General features: G+C 42.5%; 1 protein-coding gene across 4 annotated transcripts in view; it reads left to right on the plus strand.

Annotated features, from left to right (window-relative positions):
* Nucleotides 1-17,991, plus strand: part of ABITRAM (actin binding transcription modulator) — a 46,454-nt gene extending 28,463 nt beyond the window's left edge. For 3 of the 4 annotated variants that reach the window (XM_073630828.1, XM_073630829.1, XM_073630827.1), the window contains exons 6-7: nt 9,477-9,546; nt 17,062-17,991. In XM_073630828.1, coding sequence (XP_073486929.1) covers nt 9,477-9,546; nt 17,062-17,208 — 217 coding nt within the window. In that variant the 3' untranslated portion in view covers nt 17,209-17,991. The remainder of the gene's footprint in view (nt 1-9,476; nt 9,547-17,061) is intronic. The other variant, XM_073630830.1, reaches the window with a different exon arrangement.
* Nucleotides 17,992-26,659: the final 8,668 nt, after the last annotated feature.

Below are 26,659 nucleotides of genomic sequence, written 5' to 3' on the forward strand. Positions count from 1 at the left end.
TCCTGGTCCGTTTACCATGGCATTCCTATAGTATTAGATCATCTAAGGCAACCAGGTTTAGAGTTCATTCTTGGATATTGTGAGCTAATAATAAAGAAATATGAAATTTCCCCATCAGACTCCTAATTCAGTTATCAGATCTTGTAAAGAAGATGTAAAAATACCTGGAACAGTTCATTGTAATCTTGTTTGAAACAACCCCAATAAAACTGATCATATATGTAATGGTCTCTCAACATGGTTTCAGTAAACTCTCACACATACACTAAACATATTACAGAAAATGGCAGTCTTGGGTTCCTGCTCTCAGGTTTATATTGGCACGATGGCTAAACCAATCAGTGCAGGCTGCTGAATTCTTGATAGTCCTCATAGTATTAGCCCCCCCCCCCCGGGGAGAGGTTCAATTGTTAAGAAGGCTTCAGGGCTCCCAAGAAAGTCCAACAAACGCCAGGACCGTCTCCTACAGTTGATTCAACTGTGGGATCAGGGCACCACCAGTCATTTTGGGTCCATGGCCAGGAAACTCCCCAGACCTTATTCCCATTGAGAACTTGTGGTCGATACTCAAGAGGCAGATGAACAAAGGAAACCCCACAAATTGACAAACTCCAAGCATTGATTATGCAAGAATGGGCGGGCTGCCATCAGTCAGGATGTGGCCCAGAAGTTGATTGACAGCAAGCCAGGGTGAATTGCAGAGGTCTTGAAAAAGGGTCAACATTGCAACAACATTGCAAATATTGACTCTTTGCATAAACGTAATGTAATTGTCAGTAAAAGCCTTTGACACTTATGAAATGCTTGTATTTCTACTTCAGTATACCATAGTAACATCTGACAAAAAGATCTAAAAACACTGAAGCAGCAGACTTTGTGAAAACTAATATTTGTGTCGTTCTCAACTTTTGTCCAAGGCTGTAATAGTAATCTAGCAGTACAATTTACCCCAGATTCACCACGCTTGCTGTCTGTCTGGAAATATCTAGTCTTATGAATCTTAAATACATCCACAAAACTAGAAATTAATGTTGTTGGAATAAATAAGAGCTTGTTATCCCACCCCCTTAATCTTAGGCAGAGTTTAGAACTTTTTTTTTTTTTTTAGTTTTTGTTTTATTTTTAGTTTATTAATACAAGATTTATTTTATTTTATGTTCCCTATTGCAAACATTTGATTCAATAGAAAATCCACTTGGCCTGAAAAAAAACAAGCCTCGAAAAAATACAAAAATAACTTTGTTGGACTAAAAACATTTCATTAACAAAAGTCCTTCCCAGAAGCCTCCTTCAATAAGCAGTCTTGGTGATACACTTAGCAGCAGATTTAATGACATGTCCTGTGCTTCAGTCTTTCCAATTGAACTTGGAGATGAGTCAAGTCCTAAAAATTGTCCCACCTTGAAAGCGAGAACATCGCCAATCTCTGGCATGCTGCATATAAACCACCAGTCTTTCCCCTTTTGGTGTCTCGCATAGCCAAGTTCTGCAAGACATTCCTCCAACCTTTTTGTACATGACTTGAGTAATGACTATTTTGCAAACTTGTCTGTGGAGAGTACTTCAACGCTTTTGTGGCAATGATTTTCACATCTGATTAGATTTTTGCCACATCTTCATTTTAATAGTGGTGTCCAGATTGGCTTTTTTTTTTTTTTTGGGAGACAAATACATGTTGTAGTAATCCTATTTTAGAAAGCAGTAAAGTAAAAGCATGTTTAGTAAAAAGAAGTAATATAATGTTTATGCTAAAATGGCTGTTTCGGCAAAGAATATTATCGGGGCTAAATAGTCTTTGCTAGTTACTCTCTTTTATTAAAGGATAAGTTCACCATTGGCAACATGTTACATGTTTAGGGTGGAACATGTAACCTGTTCCCACCTTTGCAGCCTCGCTGATCCCCTCCCTCCCTGTTACAGAAGGCCAGGGATCTTCCCCCCCGCACCCGCTGTCACAATTTGGAAAGAAAGTGGCCATGCAGGGCTCTGCCCACACAGTCGTGTCATTCATTCAGTCAGTTTTCTGTGAATGGGAGAACTATAAGTACCAACATCTTTTGCGGCTGACTGCTTGTAGTTCTCAATGAACTACCAGAGCGGTAGTGATTGCTCTAGGTAGCTCATTGAGTCTTCCTGTCATTGTGAACGGCCTACCCGTACAAGGTACGAGCTGACAAACACTGACTGTCTTCAGGAACCTGAGATAGCACCTGTGATCTGTTGTCCGTGAGTGCAATGCTTTACAGGTGCTTAAAAAACAAAAAAAAACCCTTCACATGTGCATTTTTTTTTTTTCCAAAGCAAACTAATCCATTAACCACTTCAGCCCCGGAAGGTTTCACCCCCTTCCTGACCAGAGCACTTTTTACAATTCGGCACTGCGTCGCTTTAACTGCTAATTGCGCGGTCAGGCAATGCTGTACCCAAACAAAATTGGCGTCCTTTTCTTCCCACAAATAGAGCTTTCTTTTGATGGTATTTGATCACCTCTGCCGTTTTTATTTTTTGCGCTATACACGGAAAAAGACCGAAAATTTTGAAAAAAAATGATATTTTCTACTTTTTGTTCTAAAAAAAATCCAATAAACTCAATTTTAGTCATACATTTAGGCCAAAATGTATTCGGCCACATGTCTTTGGTAACAAAATGTCAATAAGTGTATATTTATTGGTTTGCGCAAAAGTTATAGCGCCTACAAACTAGGGTACATTTTCTGGAATTTACACAGCCTTTAATTTATGACTGCCTATGTCGTTTCTTGAGGTGCTAAAATGGCAGGGCAGTACAAAACCCCCACAAATGACCCCATTTTGGAAAGTAGACACCCCAAGGAAATTGCTGAGAGGAATGTTGAGCCCATTGAATATTCATTTTTTTTTGTCCAAAGTGATTGAATAATGACAAAAAAAAAAAAATTACAAAAAGTTGTCACTAAATGATATATTGCTCACACAGGCCATGGGCATATGTAGAATTGCACCCCAAAATACATTTAGCTGCTTCTCCTGAGTATGGGGATACCACATGTGTGGGACTTTTTGGGAGCCTAGCCGCGTACGGGGCCCCGAAAACCAATCACTGCCTTCAGGATTTCTAAGGGCGTACATTTTTGATTTTACTCCTCACTACCTATCACAGTTTTGAAGGCCATAAAATGCCCAGATGGCATAAAACCCCCCCCCAAATGACCCCATTTTGGAAAGTAGACACCCCAAGCTATTTGCTTTGAGGCATGTTGAGTCCATGGAATGTTTTATATTTTGACACAAGTTGCGGGAAAGTGACAAATTTTTTTTTTTTTTTTTTTTTTTTTTGCACAAAGTTGTCACTAAATGATATATTGCTCACACAGGCCATGGGCATATGTGGAATTGCACCCCAAAATACATTTAGCTACTTCTCCTGAGTACGGGGATACCACATGTGTGGGACTTTTTGGGAGCCTAGCCACGTACGGGACCCCGAAAACCAATCACCGCCTTCAGGATTTCTAAGGGTGTAAATTTTTGATTTCACTCTTCACTGCCTATCACAGTTTCGGAGGCCATGGAATGCCCAGGTGGCACAAACCCTCCCAAATGACCCCATTTTGGAAAGTAGACACCCCAAGCTATTTGCTGAGAGGCATGGTGAGTATTTTGCAGCTCTCATTTGTTTTTGAAAATAAAGAAAGAAGAGAAAAAACATTTTTTTTTTTTTTTTTCTTTTTTCAAATTTCAAAACTTTGTGACAAAAAGTGAGGTCTGCAAAATACTCACTATACCTCTCATCAAATAGCTTGGGGTGTCTACTTTCCAAAATGGGGTCATTTGGGGGGGTTTTTTGCCACCTGGGCATTCCATGGCCTCCGAAACTGTGATAGGCAGTGAAGAGTGAAATCAAAAATTTACGGCCTTAGAAAGCCTGAAGGCGGTGCTTGGTTTTTGGGGTCCCGTACGCGGCTAGGCTCCCAAAAAGTCTCACACATGTGGTATCCCCATACTCAGGAGAAGCAACAGAATGTATTTTGGGGTGTAATTTCACATATTCCCATGGCATGTTTGAGCAATATATCATTTAGTGACAACTTTGCGCAAAAAAAATAAAAAAAATAAAAAATTGTCTCTTTCCCGCAACTTGTGTCACAATATAAAATATTCCATGGACTCGACATGCCTCTCAGCAAATAGCTTGGGGTGTCTACTTTCCAAAATGGGGTCATTTGGGGGGGTTTTGAACTGTCCTGGCATTTTATGCACAACATTTAGAAGCTTATGTCACACATCACCCACTCTTCTAACCACTTGAAGACAAAGCCCTTTCTGACACTTTTTGATTACATAAAAAAATAATTTTTTTTTGCAAGAAAATTACTTTGAACCCCCAAACATTATATATTTTTTAAAGCAAATGCCCTACAGATTAAAATGGTGGGTGTTTCATTTTTTTTTTTCACACAGTATTTGCGCAGCGATTTTTCAAACGCATTTTTTGGGGAAAAAACACACTTTTTTAAATTTTAATGCACTAAAACACACTATATTGCCCAAATGTTTGATGAAATAAAAAAGATGATCTTAGGCCGAGTACATGGATACCAAACATGACATGCTTTAAAATTGCGCACAAACGTGCAGTGTCGACAAACTAAATACATTTTTAAAAGCCTTTACAGGTTACCACTTTTGATTTACAGAGGAGGTCTACTGCTAAAATTACTGCCCTCGATCTGACGTTCGCGGTGATACCTCACATGCATGGTGCAATTGCTGTTTACATTTGACGCCAGACCGACGCTTGTGTTCGCCTTAGCGCGAGAGCAGGGGGGACAGGGGTGCTTTTTTTTTTTTTTTTTTTTTTTTTTTTTTTTTTTTTTTCATTATTATTATTTTTTTTTATCTTATTTTAAAACTGTTCCTTTCATTTTTTTTTTTTTTTTTTTTAAATAATTTTTATTGTTATCTCAGGGAATGTAAATATCCCCTATCATAGCAATAGGTAGTGACAGGTACTCTTTTGAAAAAATTGGGGTCTATTAGACCCTAGATTTCTCCTCTGCCCTCAAAGCATCTGACCACACCAAGATCTGTGTGATAAAATGCTTTCCCAATTTCCCAATGGCGCTGTTTACATCCGGCGAAATCTAAGTCATAAAATGCTCGTAGCTTCCGGTTTCTTAGGCCATAGAGATGATTGGAGCCACTCTGGTCTCTGATCAGCTCTATGGTCAGCTGGCTGAATCACCGGCTGCATTCTCAGGTTCCCTGTTGAGACAGGAGAGCCAGAGAAAAACACGGAAGATGTTGGGGGGGGGGGCATTCCCTCCCACTGCTTGTAAAAGCAGTCTAGAGGCTAATTAGCCGCTAGGATTGCTTTTACATGAAAGCCGACCGCTGGCTGAAAAGAATGATACCAAGATGATACCTAAACCTGCAGGCATCATTCTGGTATAACCACTCAAAGTCGTGAATGGCGTACCTGAAGACAAAAAAATGGTTAACAATAAAGCACAGTAAACGGTAAAGTATAAAAAATTGCATACCTGAAAAGCAAACATGATAAAACATAATAACAATAAAACATTGCAGAATAGAATACAGTAAAAAAGAGCAGAACAATAGAGAGAATAGAGAGAGAAAGAACAATAAAACGACAACTATTATTTTTTATTTTATATTTTTGTTTGTGTTTTTTTTTTTTTTTTTTTTTTTACACTTTTTTTTGTAACTAACTTTTATAACTGTAACCGGTTCCAGGTTCGGGTCTCTCAAAATGCGATGGCATCTTGGGAGACCCTGTGAAAGTGTGCCTAGTCTGTGCAATGCTGTACCCTACGCTAATACTCAACTAGTGAATGGTAGCGTTCAAAACATTCACCAATGCAAAGACCAGGATTGTCAGGACAGGAGGGACAATAATAGTGGGTGTCACGCCTATATCCGCGCTTGCTGCAGACACGACATCTTTTTTGGGGGGGTTCGTTGGGTAGGGGTACTCGGGAGGACATAAAGAAAATGCCTCTCATGCAGCCGACTGCATTTGGTTGGGGATGTGAATGGGGGAAGTACGGGCGCTGCAGAAGTGGTGGGTTCCCAATTAGGATTGGCGAATGCAGCAGGAAGGGCATTATGGGCACGACGGGCCTGTGTTTGTCTTTTTGGTGGCAGCGGGACACTACTTGTGCTTGCCACCTCACCAGCTTGAACTGCACTTATGGGACTCGCCACGTCACCAAGTGTTACTGCAGTGCGGGTTTGACTACGACCGGGGTGTACTAGGCCGCTGGTGCTTGCCAGTTCACCAAAACGCTACCAAAAAAACTTAGCGATCGCAGGGATCAGGCCTGACTCTGCGAACGCTGCAGTTATGCGTTTAATGTTTTGTAAGTGACAGTGATCGATCGATACTGCACTTGGGTGGGCTGGGCTGGGCCGGGCGGAGGGGCAAAACGCAGGTGCTAGCAGGTATCTGGGCTGATCCCGCTAATACTGCGTGTTTGGGAACCCTAAACTGCTGGGGACGCTAGTATAGATCTGATCCGATCAGATATTGATCCGTTCAGATACTATACCACTAAGGGAGGTGTACGGTGCGTGCTTGGGTGTTAGCGGTACTGGCGCTAACCTGACACTGCCTGGGGCTGGTGCTTGCCAGTTCACCAAAACGCTACCAAGAAAACTGTTAGCGATCGCAGGAATCAGGCCCAACTCTGCGAACGCTGCAGTTATTTGTTTAGTGTTTTGTAAGTGACAGTGATCGATCGATACTGCACTTGGGTGGGCTGGGCTGGGCCGGGCGGAGGGGAAAAACGCAGGTGCTAGCGGGTATCTGGGCTGATCCCGCTAACACTGCGTTTTTGGGAACCCTAAACTGCTGGGGACGCTAGTATAGATCTGATCGGATCAGATATTGATCCGTACAGATACTATACCACTAAGGGAGGCGTATGCTGCGTGCGTGGGTGTTAGCGGTACTGGCGCTAATCTGACGCTGCCTGGGGCGACGCATATCACCGCCGGGCGATCAGGGGGCTAAACCTTTATTCGGTAATAAACGGCGGGTGCCCTGACACTATAAAAAATAAACGAACTAACCAGCGTCACCCGTAACACTTATACGGTGATCAGTGGTGAAAGGGTTAACTAGGGGGCAATCAAGGGGTTAAAACATTTATTAGGTAGTATATGGGGGTCCCTGACGCTATAAAACGCTGACGGCGAACCTAAATATTTACCTCACTAACTAGCGTCACCAGCGACACTAATACAGCGATCAGAAAAATGATCTCTTAGTGACACTGGTGACAGGGGGTGATCAAGGGGTTAAAACTTTATTAGGGGGGGGTTAGGGGGGTACCCTAGACCTAAAGGGGGCTACCAGTCACTGCCCTAACACTTTAACTGTCACAAACTGACACCAATCAGTAATCAGAAAAAAAAAAAAAAAAAAAATACTGCTTGGTGTCAGTTTGTGACGGGGGGGGGGGGGGATCGGGGTGTTTTATGTGCCTGGCATGTTCTACTGTGTGTGTTTGTGTTTTGTGCACTTACATGTCTTCTCTCCTCGGCGCTGGAACGGAAACTGCCAAGCCGAGGAGAGATGACATCACATCCTCTGCCTGTGTGAAACTACACACAGGCAGGGGAGGATTCTGATTGGCTGGGAGCGATCGCGAGGGGGGGGCCACGATCGGATGGTCTCCCCCTCGCCTCCCAACGCTCCCAGTCAAATGCCGACCGCCGCTGGCACCGGGGGGGTCCGATCGGACCCCCCGCCCGCGGGAGGCAGATCACGTACAGGTACGTGATTCTGCCTGCCCGTGCCATTCTGCCGACGTATATCTACGTTAGGCGGTCGGCAAGTGGTTAAATAGTGACATTATATTGTCTGCTCTTACACATCTTCTTTCACAGCACAGTGGTAAAAAAAAAACCAATCCTTTCCATATGGTAGTATACAAACTGTAAAAAACATTTAACCTATATCATCACATGACGCTTTCAAATGTTTGAGGAATACCTTTGCATGTCAAAAATACCTCCCAACTTTACAATGGCTTACCACATCATCTCTTAAAATCATTGTCAAATTTTCAACTGCAGTTTGTGTGGCTGTGTTTTTTCCAGCTATCACTAAGAGAAGAATGTGTTTATTTCCTACTTTGATCTTACTATTCCTAGTGTTCAGATTACAAATAAGATTTTATGAATAAAATGTGAACTCTCAAAGTAATAATTTTGTATTCTTGTGTGTTAAGATTTCCAAGTATTACCACCTAGGGCTCATATACACACTGATGATCCAGATCCACACTGGATTGCTTTTCAGATGGCCTTGACAGATGGTGAGGAAGCAGTATTTCTTTCTCACAGCCAACTTCTAAAAATCCCGCACCATAACCGTGGCCCACACCTTGCCAGTTGAATAGGTTGTGTTAGGCGGGCAGTACTGCTCACCAAATGCGACTTGGGGATCATTTTGCCACGATACAAAGCATCGTGTCCACAGCATAGGTACACGTTTATCTGCTGCCTTTGCAGCTTAAAGTGGATGTAAACCCAATGTCTTCCTTTCTAAACTACTGCCATGGGGGTTATCTATAAGGATATACATGCCTCCTGCATGTATCTTTACCTGTCAAATGTCTCCCCTCTGTCTGTTATGAGACCCGAAAAACTGCATATTCTGTGGGCAGGTCTGTTGTCTGGAGCTCGGTGGGTGGAGTCGTGATGTCAGTAGACTCCCCGCCCACCTCTACACTCCCCATGTCAATATGCAATTTCTCCTGTTTATTTCTAACATTGAACTTCTGCTATGATCTCTAACATCCAGTGAAAAGACAGGAAAGTAACCACATGACTTCAGCATGCCAAATCATGCTAAGGTGTGGAACAGCCAATCCTTGCAGAGCTGCTGAAGAAAGGAGTGGGGGTGGGAATTAAAAAAATACTGCATGTCTCTTAGGCTAGTGCACAAGATATGTAAATCACCTGTCACTCACAGCAAGGGGGAGGATTTGACAAAGTTTTTCTCTGTTTGTCAAGATTTATCTCACTGAACGATAAAAGAGGATTGTTCAGAGATGGATTAACTCTTTGTGGCAAGAATGGGTTCAAATGATAGGAAATCTTATACTCTACAGTATGAAAAAAAAAAAAAAAAAAAAAAATTCGGGTTTACATCAACTTTAAGGAGTAGTGGTTGGGGGTGCGCTAAAAACGGGACTTGTGTTTTTACAACCACCCAAACTGTGTAAGCAAAGTCTTAGAGGGCAACTGTCCTAATTTTTTTTTTTTTTTTTATGTATAATGTTTTGTCAGTTATTCAGTTAAATATTGCTCAATAGCCACCTCATGGTTACACAAGACAACACTTTTTCAAATTTTTCATATGCCCAGATAAATTGGGAACCTGTTTTGTGGCACTCAGTGTTTTCCCTTGGTACTGTTACATACATACCTTTTTTTTAATTCTAGTTTTTAATTTGTTTATCTAGTTGTATCAGAGGTCGGCTACTAGAAGTTAATGAAAATATTCTTCACAATCCTGGACTGTTAAAAGAAAAGGTAAATATTATAGACCACTCATACACACTTCTTAAGCCGACAATTTCTATCTAAAAGAACTTCCAAATAATTGTTTGCAAACTTGTTTTTACGTTTAAATCTATTTTGATCAGATAATTGTAGCAAAACACTTAATCATTAGCTTGTATTGATCTGTACAGGAGTGGTAAAACGTGCTGTTCATTTTCCAAGTTACTTCTTTATTTGCCTGTTTTTCAGAAAGGTAGTTTGAGACTAAAACACAGCAAAAAAACATTTTGACATTTCACACAAACTCCACTTTTACCATTTCAGATTTAAAGTGGTTGTAAACCCTTACATATACGCAGGGAAGTAACTTTCCACAGGTGATACAGAGATGAAAAAAATCCTCCTAAATAAGTTGTACCTGTTTATCTGCATCCATTTCCTCTGTATATCTTTATAAAACACAGATCATAGGGTTTTTTTTTTCCCCCTCAGCAGTAGAAAACAGGGGGTGGGGATCTGATTTGCCACACTAGGGAGCAAGAGCACGGAGCTCATTGAAATACAATAGTCGATTGGAGGGCAAGGGACACTCACCACCTTCCACAAAAGGCTGATAAAAATGTCTGAGTCGTTTGCTGGAGATGGGGGGGGGGGGGTGGTCAGTCTTCTGGGAGGTGTCAGCTTAGCGTGCAATCAGTGACTAATGCAGATAGTGTGGTTTCTCTCTGATCCCTCTATGTGCTTTGGATTTAGGCTAGTACACACTATAGAGGGATGTGCTTTGTTCACTTTTCATGTCTGAGGTTTAAAACCACTCTAACATAACACAAGAAGTAAAGTGGTTGTAAACGTGTGTGTGTGTGTGGTGTTTTTTTTTTTGTTTTTTTTTGTTTTTTTTTGTTTTTTTTTTAATATATTCCAAACATGCCTATACTTACCTGCTCTGTGCAATGGTTTTGCAGAGAGGCTACTTTTCGTAAGGTATATATTAATTGAAGATGTATTTCCATTGGTGTGAGCAGAGTAACTTCCACCCTCATCATTGATATAGGTTGCTTGCTTATCTTGTGCAGTCAGGGCTGGATCAAAAGTTGGCCTTGAGTACCCTGAAAGGTCAGGTCTCGGGCTTGGCTGTTCTGGTCTAGAGCCCCTTAACATCTTACTCTTTGAAGGTGTTTGTCAAAGGGGTTGCACATGCAGTGGGTATAGAAAAGCATCCCCCCCCTTTAAAATCACCTTTTTTTTGCGTTTCAGCCTGCAATGAAGACAGACACAGTTTTTGTTTTATCCAGCTGTGTTTACTAGTTCAACTTGTAACATCCAAGTGAAAATCTATATCTATAACACCAACATACAGCTCATCATCCAAATAACACCATTCCTACAGTAAAGCATGGTGGTAATATCCTGTTATGGGGGTGTTTCTCTGCAGCAGGGACTGGAGCACTTGTCAGGATAGAGGAAAAATGGATGGGGCAAAATACCATCAAATTCATGAGAAAAATCTGAAGCCCTTTGCCAGAAAGTTGTCAATGGGAAGAAGGTTTACCTTCCAACATAACAATGACCAAAAGCACACGGCACTCATTTTCCAACACAGTGATTCCGTTTTTGTTTTTTTTTTCCTGATATGTTGGTGCTATATCTTTCACTTGGATGTTATGAGTAAATACAGTCGGATAAAACAAAAACTCGGTCTGTGTTCATTTCAGGCTGCATAGCAACACAATGTGATTATTTTAAATGAGTTGAGTCTTTTCTATACCCACTATATTTCCCCACCTTTTTGTCGGATTTCTGAGATGCTGTGGGACCTTCCTTTGGTCCTACAAAAGCCACCCTTGCCTGATCTGGGATATTCAATTGATGGATCTTACTGATAAGGTGGCTATTGCCACTGCCAGACAGGCTTCAGAGCTGGCAACCCTGTCCTGCAGAGAACCCCTTTTTGTGTGTTGTGTAAGGATAAAGTGGCATCCGAATGCTGCTTTTTTTTTTTTTTTTTGTACTGAATGTGGTATATGATAGATAAATGTACCCTTCCTATGTCCTTCTAAGGGCCAAAAGAAGGCAGCTCTCACCTGCTTGGATGTGGTTTGTGCTGTGAGGGTTTATATTGCGGCTGCTGCCTCAAAAAATCTAAGTCGCTCTGTTTTGCTTTAGGGGGCCAAGAAGACTTTTTCGACCTCAAGATACACTATTGTAAGGTGATTTGCTGAGAGAGGGTATAGCACTTGAAACACATTAGCTCTTGCATTTGCTGTAGTGTTAGTCTTCCATATCCGGTATCTAGGTCCTGGAGTTGCCTTTGTGAGCCTTTTATTGATATATACATTATATATATATATATATATATATATATATATATATATATATTTATATCAATAAAAGGTGTTTGAAGTAATGCAATAGACTGGGTAAGGAGCCTACCCCCCCCCCATTAAAGCGGAAGTTCCTCTGCAAACTTTTACCTATAGATAAGGCTTACCTATTGGTATTAAAGATATCTTCTAAACCTGTACAGTTTAGGGGAGATTTTCAGTGCATGCACCCAGTGACAACACTGGCGCACACGCTCTGAAGGAAAGGCCCACAGGTGCCTTTCCTTCCGAGCCTGTGACGTCATCGCGACTCGCAGCGCGGAAGCCCGTGAACCCAGAAGAAGTTCCGGGAAAGATGTCAGCTTTGACAGCAGTGTTCGGGGGCCACTGCAACAGCTTTGTTTTAAGGTAAGTATTTCATAATGAGCTAGTATGCAATGCTGTAGTATGCACAGAGGGGAAGAGGGGGAAGAGTTTCTGTGTGGGTGATTTCTATTTGTCTTTTGGCTGCCCCATGCCTTGGTACAGTATGTGTTTGCTCCCATCCATGTATGTGGCACATGGTTTTCTTTTCAATTCAATTTTTGGAAAAACAAAAATACATGCACATGTCAGATTCACAGCATTATAAATATACCCCTAAAATGGTTTCTGGTACAAAACATGATCAAGTTTCCAAGGAGGAGTGATGTAATCACACGGGGACAGGAAGTGTGTTTTTTGCAGAATTATGAGGTGAAAATAAAACAAAAGATGCTTGAAAAAAGAAAATGTATGCAACCACCACACCAAGGAGTATACCTCAGTGCTACATCTTTGGGTTTAGATATACTTTTTTTTTTTTTTTTTTTTTTTTAATTTTTTATTTATAACAGGCAAGGGGGCCCACATGGACCAACATACAAATAGTATATTAGATATACTTTTATATTACACTTATTATTATTATATATATATATTTTTTTTTTTATGCAACACAAAACTGCACAGAAAAACATATAAGGTAAAGAAAATTAGAAATACGATTAAAATCATAGCGAAGGGAAAAATGAGTTGATTAGGGTTAATAAGGAGTTAACCACTTCAGCTGCGGAAGGATTTACCCACTTCCTGACTAGGCCATCTTTTGCAATATGGCACTGCGTTTCTTTAACTGACAATTGCGCGGTCATGCGACGTTGTACACAAACAAAATGGATGTAATTTTTTTTCCCACAAATAAAAGCTTTCTTTTGGTGGTATAAAAAAAAAGTACTTTTTGCTATAATATCCAAAAAAACCCAAAACAAATTTCTTCATCAGTTTAGGCCAATATGTATTCTACATATTTTTGGAAAAAAAAAGAATTGCAATAAGCGTATATTGATTGGTTTGCGCAAAAGCTATAGCGCCTATAAAATAAGGGATATATTTATGACATTTTTAATATTAATTTTTTTTTACTAGTAATGACGGTGATCAGCTTTTTTTTTTTTGGGGGACTATATGTAAATGTCACTGGCAGGGAAGGGGTTAACGCTAAGGGGCGATCAAGGGGTTAAATGTGTTCCCTGGGAGGTGTTTGACTGGAGAGAGATCGCTGTTCCAGATCACTAGGAACAACATATTTTTCTCTCCTCTCCCCTGTCAGAATGGGCATCTGTCTGTTTACATTGACGGATCTCCTGTTCTGGCTCTCTGTGGAGCGATCTCGGCCACGCGTATTGGCGGCGTGCCTCCCACAGCTCTTGCAGTGGCCGAAGTACACCTACGGCGGTTTGCACAGCCGTGCCAACCTGCCACTGTATAACTACCATGGCTGCTTGGTAATAGGTTAGATAAGAATACAGTGCTGTAAATATGCTTTGCATATTTGTCGCACTTAAATGATTCAGATCCTCAAACAAATTTTAATATCACACAAAGATAACCCGAGTAAACACAAAATGCAGTTTTTAAATTATTTAATTTATTAAGAGAAAATAAAAGCTGTCTGAACCTGCCTGGCCCTATGGGAAAACGCAATTGCTCCCTAAACAGAATAACTGGTTGAGCCACCCTTGGCGGCAACAATTGCGATAACTGGCCATGAGTCTTTCACATCGCTGTGAATGGAATTTTTGTCCACTCTTTGCAGAATTGTTTTATTTCAGCCACATTGAAGGATTTTCAAGGATGAATGGCCTGTTTTTAAAGTCATGCCACAGCATCTCAACTGGATTTAAGTCAGGACTTTAACTAGACCACACAAAAACTTCATTTATTTATTTTTTGAGCCATTGAGAGGTGGACTTGCTGGTGTGTTTTGGATCATTGTCCTGCTGCATAATCGAAGTGCGCTTGAGCTTACGAACTGGCTGGACATTCTTTTTCAGGATTTTCTGGTAGAGCGTAGAATTGATGGTTCCATTAATTATGCAAAGCCGCTCCAGACCATCCCACTACGGCCACCCATGTTTGACCTTTTTGGTATAATGTTCTTTTTATGAAATGCTGTGTTCGTTTTATGCCAGGTGTAATGGGATGCACATCTTCCAAAAAGTTCAACCTTTGTCTCAGTTCGCAAAACATTGCCCAAAAGGGCCCAAAATACATCCCTAGGAATTACAGACCAGTTAGCCTAACAGCAAAAGTATGTGAACTCTTGGAGGGGATGATAAGGGACCATATACAAGATTTTAGTAATGAGAACGCTATCATTAGCAGTAACCGGCTTAGATTCATGATTCATGAAGAATAGTTCTTGCCAAACCAATCTATTAACCTTCTATGAGGAGGTGAGTTGCCAGCTAGGTAAAGGAAGGCCTGTAGACGTGGTGTATCTGGATTTTGCAAAAGCATTTGACACAGGTCCCCATAAATGTTTACTGTACAAAATAAGGTCAGTTGGCATGGACCATAGGGTGAGTACATGGATTGAAAACTGGTTACAAAGGTGAGTTCAGAGGGTGGTGATAAATGGGGAGTACTCGGAATGGTCAGGGGTGGGTAGTGGGGTCCCCCAGGGTTTTGTGCTGGGACTAATCCTAGTTAATTTGTTCATGAACTACCTGGAGGATGGGGTAAACAGTTCAATCTCTGTATTTGCAGACGATACTAAGCTAAACAGGTCAATAACTTCTCTGCAGGATGTGGAAACCTTGCAGAAAGATCTGAACAAATTAATGGGGTGGGCAACTACATGGCAAAAATATGAATGCAATCTATACACTGGGGGGAGAACCTCTAGGGGAATCCAGGATGGAAAAGGACCTCTGGGGGTCCTAGTAGATGATAGGCTCAGCAATGGCATGCAATGCCAAGCTGCTGCTAACAAAGCAAACAGAATATTGGCATGCATTAAAAAGGGGATCAACTCCAGAGATAAAACGATAATTCTCCCGCAATACAAGACTCTGGTCCGGCCATACCTAGAGTATGCTGTCCAGTTCTGGGCACCAGTCCTCAGGAAGGATGTACTAGAAATGGAGTGAGTACAAAGAAGGGCAACAGAGCTAATAAAGAGTCTGGAGGATCTTAGTTATGAGGAAAGGTTGCGAGCACTGAACTTATTCTCTCTCTGGAGAAGATACGCTTGAGAGGGGATATGATTTCAATATACAAATACCATACTGGTGACCTCACAATAGTGATAAAACTTTTTCGCAGAAGGGAGTTTAACAAGACTCGTGTCCACTCATTAAAATTAGAAGAAAAGAGGTTTAACCTTAAACTATGTAGAGGGTCCTTTACTGTAAGAGCGGCAAGCATGTGGAATTCCCTTCCACAGGGGGGAGCATCGATAGTTTCAAGAAACTATTAGATAAGCACCTGCATGACTGCAACATACAGGGATATACAATGTAATACTGAGATATAATCACACACATGGGTTGGACTTGATGGACGTCTTTTTTCAACCTCTCCTACTATGTAAAAGTCTTGTGGATAATTGGGATGTGTTTTTTTTTTTTTGGCAAATGTGAGATGAGCCCTTGTGTTCTTTTTGGTCAGCAGTGGCTTTTGCCTTTTGAACTCTCCCATTGATGCAATTTTTGCCCAGTCTTTCTTATTGTTGAATCATGAACACTGACCTTAAGGCCCCTTTCACACGGGGGCAGCGTCGGCGGTAAAACGCCGCTATTGTTAGCGGCGCTTTACCGTCGGTATTCGGCCGCTACCGCGACAGCTTTTTTCTGACCTCTTGGATGAGTCGTCGTGCTCTTTGTAGGCTGGCCACTCCTGAGAAGGTTCACCGCTGTTTAGAAATGGCATTGTAACCCTTTCCAGTCTGATACATGTTAATTACTTTGTTTCTCATCTGTTCTTGAATTTCCTTAGATCGTAAGATGATTTTTCTTTTTAGCGTGCTTCACTTTTCAGACAGCTTCTATTTAATTGACTTCTTGAGTCAACTGGTCTGGCAGTGGCAAGTGAAATTTAACTCAACTTTCCAAAAAATGTGGTTAATCACTGTTCATGTATGATATTTAGTGGGGTGTCCAATTACTTTTTCACATAGGGCCAGGCAGGTTTGGACAGCTTTTTTTTTTTTTTTTTTTTTTTTTAATAAGTGAAATTATCATTTTAAAATATTTGTGTTTTTGATGATCTTTGTGTAAAAAATGTTGTTTTGATGATCTGAATCATCATCAAAAAAAAAAAAAAATCAGGAAAGGGGCAAATAATTTTTCACTTCAGGTTCTAAACTTGTAAGATCGCATCTTTAATTATTCGTCCATCAGTCATGGGGGGGGGGGGGGCGCGCAGCTCAGACATACAGAAGCGAAGCCATGCCTCTATACGGGGTACTTGCATATGGTACTTATGTATGAACATTAGATTCTTGGCAGCAAATTGCTGACTAAAAAGGTTAGGATGGGCGCATAGGATCTATACGCAGTGTGAATATATGCACCAGTGTGACTAATGCTTATAAATGTGGAGTTTTTAGGTGTCCCTGTGCAAGAGTCCTTACAGTGAAAATAAAGGTATGGTAACTCCGGAATAGGGAAAAAGGTCAGCTTCGGCTACTAGAGGAAAATACTTGCTCCCCTTTTTTTTTTTTTTTTTTTGGGCCTCAGCTTTCACGGTTCATGTCTTCTGTACAGGTAATCTGCTTTTTAACTCCCAATTCCTAGCAGCTTTTACTTGCCTTTGCTTTGCTCCAGAATGATGTAATTGTACTTCTTTATTTTTAAATGCTTGATGTAGCTATTACTGTTAATTTGCTAACATTAATTCACTTTTTTTTTTATTACGCTAGCCATCCTCAGAGGGTTACATTGCAGTTGTACTGCCAAAATTTGAAGAGAGCAAGACTATTACAAAAGACCTTCTTTCCCAAAAGCAGTATGAAGAGCTATTACTTAAAAGGACATCTTTGCCTACAAATGACTTATCAGAGATGTAATGGACTTTGGTAGTCTCAAAATCTACCTGCAAAGAAAATGGACCATCTATTTATGAACTATATATTTCTGAATGGCAAAACTGTGTGCTCAATCCTTAGACAATATTCTATGGGTACATATACCAATGGCTGTTTATAAGGTAGCTATTTTTAATGCTTCATTATTCAATAATGAGGGATAATAGGGAAAAAAAAAGTTACTTTTTAGGCCTCTAGTACACGGTACTGACGTTTGAGCATCATCTTTTTTTTGGACGTCAGTCCCGACTTTTTTTCCTTTTTTGTGAGTGTAGATATCTATATATATCACACGGTACATTCTTAGAGAAAATACATTAGCAAATGTGTGCATCTGGCACACAATACTGACCAGGAACACAGTTTTATTTATTTTTACACAAGAATATGCAGCGCTTGTTTACTTGCCTGTGTGTACAGGCACATTGTAAACAATTGCATTTTAGATCTGTTAAAAAAAAAAAAAACAACGTTGTACTGAGCTTTTTCAAGCTGAAGTGCAAGAGGCCTTACCATGTGAAAAATTGTACTGGGGGGGGGGGGATGAAAGACTGATTTTACAAAACAATCTTCTTAACCACCTCAATACCAGACACTTTGAGCCACTTCCTGCTCAGGCCAATTTTCAGTTTGAATGGCAATTGCATTGCCATGCAACACTGTACCCATATGAAATTTGTATCAGTTTTCACACAAATAGAGCAAAATACATTAAAAAAAATTTCTGTTAAAACATTTTGCTAATAAATAATCTTTCTTCATAAATTTGGGCCTAAATGTATACTGATATATTTCTTTGGTGAAAATAACCCAAAATAGTGTATAGTCTGCAGTAAAGTTAGTCCAGAAACTGATATTTATACAGTGAAGGGAAAAAAAAGTATTTGATCCCCTGCTGACTTTTTTACGGTTGCCTGCTGACAAAGAAACGATCAGTCTATAATTTTAATGGTAGGTTTGTTTGTTTTTTTACAATTATAGACAGAACAACAACAAAAATATCCAGAAAACCGCATTTCAAAAAAAGTTTTAAATTGATTTGCATTTTAATTTGTATTTGATCCCTTATCAATCAGAAATATTTCTGGCTTGCAGGTGTCTTCTATACAGGTAACAAGCTGAGATTAGGAGCACTCTTAAAGGGAGTGCTCCTAATCTTAGCTTGTTACCTGTATAAAAGACACCTGTCCACAGAAGCAATCAATCAGATTGCAGTCTCTTCACCGTGGCCAAGACCAAAGATCTGTCCAAGATTGTAGGGCTACAAGACCATCGCCGCTTGGTGAGAGGTGACAACAGTTGGTGTGATTATTCACAAATGGCAGAAACACAAAAGAACGGTCAATCTCCCTCAGTCTGGGGCTCCATGCAAGACCTCACCTCGTGAAGTTTCAATGATCATGAGACTGGTGAGGAATCTGCCCAGAACTACACAGGAGAATCTTGTCAATGATCTTAAGGCAGCTGGGACCATAATCACCAAGAAAACAACTGGTAACCCACTACGCCATGAAGGACTGAAATCCTGCAGCGCCTGCAAGGTCCCCCTGCTCAAGAAAGCACATGTACAGGCCCGTCTGAAGTTTGCTAATGTTCATCTGAATGATTCAGAGGATAACTGGGTGAAAGTGTTGTGCATAATCAAACTATTTAGCATCAACTCAACTTGCCGTGTTTACACACACATATCCCCATGCACGTGATTGCTGGCCATGCGCATTAGTTACCCTGCCGTGCAGCAGGTGCACGCCCTCTGGCAGCTCTTAAAGGAACCCTGTACCCGTACGGGGTTTTGTGCAAGGGAGCCATTCTGCCCCCGTAAAAAGACGTGAGCTGGTCTGGAACCAGTTACAATGAAACCACTTACTTGCCCACTTAAACCCCCTTCCGAACTAGGCCAATTTTAAGCTTTCAGCACATTTTGAATGACAATTACTCAGTCATGCAACACTGTACCTATATAAAAATTTTGTCTTTTTTGCACACAGACAGAGCTTTCTTTTGGTGGTATTTAATCACCACTGTTTGGTAAAAATAACCCAAATAAGTATATAGTATTTGATCTTTGTTAAAGTTAGTCTACAAGCTGTGGTGGCAATCGCTGAAAATTTATCACACCTTATGGCCTATCTCATTTCTTGAGACACTAAGGCTGTCCATACATTATACAATTCTCTTTTAGATTTACCAAAACCATAAAGTAGGAGGTCAAACCTAAACACTTTCAATTTGTATGCAGTCAGGCAGGCCCTTGCACTACATAGTTAAAGGTAAATCTAAAGAAAAATTGAAGAAGAAAATTGTATGGCCAGCTTAACAAGCCAGGAAAGTACAAATATCCCCCACATGGCCCCTTTTTGGAAAGTAGACATTCCATGGTATTTAGTAAGAGGCATTGTGAGTTTTTTGTAGTTGTATTTTTTCCCCCCACAATTCTTTGCAAAATTAGAAAAAAAACTTGTTACTTTTATTTATTTTTATTTTTTTACAAAATGGTCATATTACCAAGTTTCTCACACTGTATAGGCCAGTGTTTCTCAACTCCAGTCCTCATGACCTGTTGGGGCGCCTTGTTTTCTGGATTTTTGTTATTTTGCACAGGTGATTTGATCAGTTTCACTGCCTTAGTAATTACCACAGCTGTTTCATTAGAGGGAAATCCTGAAAACATGACCTGTTGGGGCGCCTTGAGGACTGGAGTTGAGAAGCACTGGTATAGGCATACTTGCGACTACACCCCAAAACACATTCTGCTACTCCTCCTGAGTATAGCGATACTTTTTCACAGCCTAGTCACATAGAGAGGCCCAAAGTGCAAGTAGCACCTCTGGGCGTTCTAGGAGTATAAATTACACATATAATTTCTAGACAACCTATCACACTTTTGAAAACCCTCGAGCACCAGGACAATGAAAACGCCCACAAAATGACCCCATTTTGGAAAGCAAAACACCCCAATGTATTTTCTATAAGGCATTATGAGCTTTTTTTCACAAGTTTTAGAAAAATGTGGAAAGAAAATGATTTTTTTTTTTTTTTTTTTTACACAAAGTTGTCCATTTATAAGATGTTTCTAACACAGAGCATGTATATTGGAGGAGTAGCAGAATGTATTTTAGGGCGAAATTTTTGCGGAGTATGTTGATACCACATGTGAGACTTTTACAGAGCATGGCCACATACAGAGACCCACCATTCAGGGGGCACCGTCAGGTGCTCTAGGGACATAAAATTACAAATCGAATTTCCCGACTACCTATTACGCTTTTGTGAGGCACTGATAAGCACTGTAGTGGCACGGATGAGTGCTGCTGCAGTCTCCGTCCACTCCTCGCACGCTGTACTGATCGTTGTGTACACCGTGCAAGGAGAGAGCTGAATTAGACATGTGCCGTTTTTTGACAAGTGATCGTTTCGTCATTGGACGGCCTCCCAGAATTAAACAACCATGCTATAACAGTCATTCAGCTATGGCCCGGTCGGCAAGTGGTTAAACATGAGAACAGAAGATCAGATGGCAACCTTGCAAATTTGAAGCTAAAACCAAATACTAAAAAGCCCAGGAAGCACTAAGGCTCATTCGTTTTTCATGCTTTTTGCAGAAACACAGGACATTTTTTATTTTTTTTTAACATGGGTTCCTATGGAACACATTCACATCAATGCATTTTTTGTGCCTCTGCATTTTTGGAAAGGGTCAGGGACTTTTTTGAACGCAAAATAGTGCTTTTTTTGCATTTTTTGTTGTTGAATAGACTTCAATACAGAAGCTGCAGAAAAGCATGTAGTGCGTTTTTACCGCAATTTGCATTTTTTAAAATCTGCCCAACAACAGATAAAAACAAACTCAAAATGCGGTAAAAAAACAAAAACACGGAAAAGCACAGCAACAAGCACCGCAGACATGTTTAAAAGCAACATGCAAAGATGTGAATTGAGCCTTAAGCCCAATATACACTATTAGATTTTCTGCAGATTTTTTTTCTTCAGATTTACAAAAACCATGTAGTGCAAAGGGCCTGCCTGATTGCATACAAATTTAAACTTTTAAGGTTTAACCTCATACTATATGGTTTTGGTGCTGAAGACAAAAATCTGCAGAAAATCTAATAGTGTGTATGGGGCTTTAGGCTTCATTCTTACATTGCGAAATTCAGCAGCAAGAATATGCAGATTCCTGTACATGGAATGACAGGTGTGTGCATGCAGCTGTGACTGTTCGTAACTATTAGCAGAGCCAGCGATTGACTGAGGTTAAGGAGACTGTGTCTGCAGTAAGTCATGATCATCCTTCCCTTATTGCAGCTGACTGTGTGAACAGCCATGAATAGCTTTGGCTGCATCACTTGCAACACACGTCATTTCAGCTGCATATTCTTGCCACTGGAATTTGCAGTGTGTGCCAATCGCACCTCTGAAGTAATCCCAACGCTCTAAGGTAAAAAAGAATACATTCCCTCTGACTTATAAATGTCCAAGCAGTAGGGATGAGCCGAACACCCCCCGGTTCAGTTCGCACCAGAACCTGCGAACGGACCGAAAGTTCGCACGAACGTTAGAACCCCATTGACGTCTATGGGACTCGAACGTTCAAAATCAAAAGTGCTCATTTTAAAGGCTAATTTGCATGGTATTGTCCTAAAAAGGCTTTGGGGACCCGGGTCCTACCCCAGGGGACATGTATCAATGCAAAAAAAACTTTTAAAAACGGCCGTTTTTTCGGGAGCAGTGATTTTAATGATGCTTAAAGTAAAAAAAAAAAAAGTGAAATATTCTTTTAAATATCGTACCTGGGGGGTGTCTATAGTATGCCTGTAAAGTGGCGCGTGTTTCCCGTGTTCCCGTCCCGTTCCCGTCCCTGCACCAAATGTCATTTTTAAAAGGAAAAAAAATCTCATTTAAAACTGCTTGCGGGTTTAATGTAATGTCGGGTCCTGGCAATATGGATGAAAATCAGTGAGACAAACGGCATGGGTACCCCCCAGTCCATTACCAGGCCCTTTGGGTCTTGTATGGATATTAAGGGAAACCCCGCACCCAAATTAAAATAAGGAAAGGTGTGGGGTCACCAGGCCCTATATACTCTGAACAGCAGTATACAGGCGGTGCAAACAAGACAGAGACTGTAGGTTTGTTGTTAAGTAGAATCTGTTTGTCATTTTGAACGGGTACATTTTTAACGTGTTTAGCTCCAGCCAAAATATCTTTTTTAAGCTTTTTGGAAAACATAGGGAAGGGTTATCACCCCTGTGACATTTGTTTTGCTGTCTTTCCTCCTCTTTAGAAGATTTCACCTCACTTTTTGTCCCAATGACAAATGTTTTTTGAGAATTTGGGGTTTTTTGTGGAACAAGGATTGGAAAGCATCAGTGGAAAGGAGAAATGTTTTTCCCATATTAACTCTTACAGGAGAGAATTTCCCTTCCTAGGGGTAGATTTCATCTCACTTCCTGTTGTCTCCTTCCGTTTGCAAGTAGGAGTTGTTTGTAAGTTAGATGTTTGAAAGTAGGGGCCTGCCCTATATACTCAGCAAAAATTTGGGCCTTAGGTGTTGTTGTGGCCACAACAACGTAAGCCCTCACAGGGCCCTGCTGTGAAATATTAGATCAAGAATTGTAATTACATGCCCCTGTTGAACAGGGGCAGAAAAACTGGGCCTTTGGTGGTGGTGGTGCTGGTGCCACAACACTGTAAGTCCTCACTCGCTCTTGGGGAGTGCAGAAATGGGCCCTGCTATGAAATATTAGATCAAGAAATGTAATTACACGCCCCTGTTAAACAGGGGCAGAAAAATTGGGCCTTAGGCACTGGTGCTGGCGCCACAACACTGCAACCCCTCACAGACACTCTAGTTGAAACGCAGGAACGAGCCCTGCTGCAAAGTATTGCATGAAAAATTGTAATTACACGCCCCTGTTAAACAGGGGAAGAAAAATTGGGCCTTAGGCACTGGTGCCACAACACTGCAACCCCTCACAGACACTCTAGTTGGAACGCAGGAACGAGCCCTGCTGCAAAGTATTGCATCAAAAATTGTAATTACACGCCCCTGTTAAACAGGGCTGAAAAATTGTGCCTTAGGCACTGGTGGTGGCGCCCAGAACCAAAAATGTTCTTACAAGCTATCAGCGTGATGATTGAGGAGGAAGAGGATAATTACTCAGGGATAGTCACTCAGCATTAGCATAGGCAGTCTTTGAAGGGATCTGAGATTTCAAAAAAAATTATTCGGTTACATCAGCATCAGGTGCTTGGTAGCTGGTGGTGATCCAAGACTGATTCATTTTTATGAAGGTCAGTCGATCGACCGAGTCGGTGGACAGACGCACCCTGTGATCGGTTACCACGCCTCCAGCAGCACTGAATGTGCGTTCCGAAAGAACGCTGGATGCAGGACAGGCCAGTAGCTCAATTGCATACTGTGCAAGCTCTGGCCAGTGATCCATCCTCAAGACCCAGTAACCCAGAGGATTTTCGGTGGGAAAGGTGTCCAAGTCTGATCTTGCCCCTAGATATTCCTGCACCATGTAAAACAGACGCTGGCGATGGTTGCTGGAACCGATCATACCTTGGGGCTGCGGACCAAAAAATTGTCTGAACGCATCGGATAGACGGCCACCTTCTCCACCGCTCCTTCTTTGACTGACCGAAGCCTCAGCAACACATTGTCCAGAAACAGGAGTTTGTAACCTCCCAGTCTCTGGGAACGTGTTGCACAGACCTTTCTGCAAGGCCTCCCGAAGATGTTTCATCCTCTGCTCCCTCTGCGATGGCAAGATAAGGTCCGCAACCTTACCCTTGTAACGTGGATCAAGGAGGGTTGCCAGCCAGTATTGGTCCTCCTTGATACCACGAATACGAGGATCCTTACGCAGGCTTTGCAGGATCAGGGAGGCCATGCAGCGTAGGTTTGCTGAGGCATTCAGTCCGGAGTCCTCTGGGTCACTAAGAACGACATGGTCCGCAGCCACCTCCTCCCAGCCACATACAAGTCCATGTGTTTCTTGGGACTGATCCCTTAAAGACTGCTGCTGATGCTGAGTGCCAGGCTCCACCTCCATACTGACACAATCTTCCTCCTCCTCGTCCTCTTCCTGTGTGATCGGCGGGCACGCAGGAACACTGTCTGGATAAAGGGGGCCTTGAGAGCTAAGGAAGTCCTCCTCTTCCTGCCTCTGTTCTGCCTCAAGTGCCCTGTCCATTATTCCACGCAGCGTGTGCTCCAACAGGTGGACAAGGGGGACAGTGTCACTGATGCATGCACTGTCACTGCTCACCATCCTCGTGGCCTCCTCAAATGGTGACAGGACAGTGCATGAATCCTTGATCATGGCCCACTGGCGTGGGGAAAAAAAAACAAGCTCCCCTGACCCTGTCCTGGTGCCATAGTCGCACAGGTACTCATTGATGGCCCTCTGCTGCGTGTGCAGCCGCTGCAGCATGGCCAACGTTGAGTTCCACCTGGTGGGCATGTCACAGATTAGGCGGTTCTTGGGCAGGTTAAACTCCTTTTGGAGGTCCGTCAGCCGAGCACTGGCATTATATGACCGGCGGAAATGCACACAGACTTTCCTGGCCTGCCTCAGGACATCCTGTAAGCCCAGGTACCTGCCCAAGAACCGCTGCACCACCAAGTTAAGGACGTGAGCCAAACAGGGCACATGGGTCATTTGTCCCTGTCAGAGGGCAAAGAGGAGGTTGGTGCCATTGTCGCAAACCACCATTCCTGCCTTAAGTTGGCGTGGCGTCAACCACCTCTAAACCTGCCCCTGCAGAGCTGACAGAACCTCTGCCCCAGTGTGGCTCCTGTCCCCCAAGCACACCAGCTCAAGCACCGCATGGCATCTTTTGGCTTGCGTAGCCCCTTGAACGGCTACGGAGCACCGCTGGTTCCGAGGACAAAGCACAGGAAGAGGCCATGGAGGAAGAAGAGGAGGGGGTGGAGGAGAGAGGTGTGTCACAATCATTAGGATTTTGGAGGCGTGGTGGCGGAACAACCACCAACACTACTGCACCTTGCCCTGCATCCTTCCCAGCTGCCAGCAGAGTCACCCAATGCGCCGTGAAACTTAGGTAACGTCCCTGTCCATGCCTGCTGGACCATGAGTCAGCGGTAATATGCACCTTACCCCTGACCGCCCTGTCCAGCGAGGCATGGACATTGCCTTCCACATGCCGGTAGAGAGCCGGAATCGCCTTCCATGAGAAAAAGTGGCGTTTGGGTACCTGCCACTGAGGAACCGCACATTCCACAAACTCACGAAAGGGGGCAGAGTCTACCAACTGAAAAGGCAGCAGTTGAAGTGCTAGCAATTTTGCCAAGCTAGCATTCAACCGCTGGGCATGTGGATGGCTGGGAGCAAACTTCTTTCGGCGGTGCAGCAGCTGGGGCAGGGAAATTTGCCTGGTACAATCTGACGTCGGTGTACCAAAAGCAGATTGCCCACAAGTACTTGGCTGTGACACACCTAATTCTACACCTTCATTCCTCTCAGTGCAGGTCTCAGAGAGGACTGAAGGTATAGTGGGGTTGGAAATCTCAGCTGATGAGGAGCAAGTAGAGGTCCTCTTTGTTCTTTGGTGTGGGTCTTTTAGATACGCTTGCCAACGAACTGCATGGCAGGTCAACATATGTCTGGTCAAGCATGTGGTACCCAAGCGGGAGATGTTTTGGCCACGCGAGATACGCTTGAGACATATGTTGCAAATAGCAGCGGTGCGATCTGATGCACTCGTCTCAAAAAAGGCCCACACCAAAGAACTTTTTGAATAACGCGCAGAGACTGCAGCGCCCTGCACGTGTGGAGCTTTGGGGTGTGATGCAGTCAATGTGCTGCCCTTATGATGTGCCACCTCCTCCTCCTCCTCCTCTCTCCTATCAGGCACCCACATTGAGTTAGTGACCTTATTATCCCCTCCCTCCTCATCACTGGAGCAAACCTGGCAGTATGCTGCAGTAAAGGGAGCATGACTGCCAGATTGCTGTCCTTCTTGGGCACCCCCTCTGTCCGTGCTCATGTTACTGCCTTCATCGAGCTCAGTATCATCATCAGGCCCTTCCAAACGCTGGGCATCCTCCTGGAGCATGTACCCAACACTGTGGTCAAACAGTTCGAGGGACTCCTCAGGAGGACATGGTGGGGCTAGGGAAGGAGTCACTGATGACATTGAGCCGAGGGAAGAGGCCGCTGCTTTGCCAGACAAAGTACCCTGGGCATGGGTGAGAGGATGAGGACGGCTTGGTCATCCACTCGACCAAGTCTTCCGCATGTTGCGGCACAACACGGCCAGCTGCCGAAAAAAAGGCCAAGCGTGTCCCACGGCCACGTGCTGATGAGGATGCACCGTCTCCACGACCAGCACTAGACACAGAGCCTGCTTGCCCTCTCTTATTGGCTTGTGACTGCCTCTCCTTCTTGGCCTTCCAGAAATA

Source organism: Aquarana catesbeiana, linkage group LG05 (assembly GCF_042186555.1).
Source record: "Aquarana catesbeiana isolate 2022-GZ linkage group LG05, ASM4218655v1, whole genome shotgun sequence".
Classification (NCBI taxonomy): Eukaryota; Metazoa; Chordata; class Amphibia; order Anura; family Ranidae; genus Aquarana; species Aquarana catesbeiana.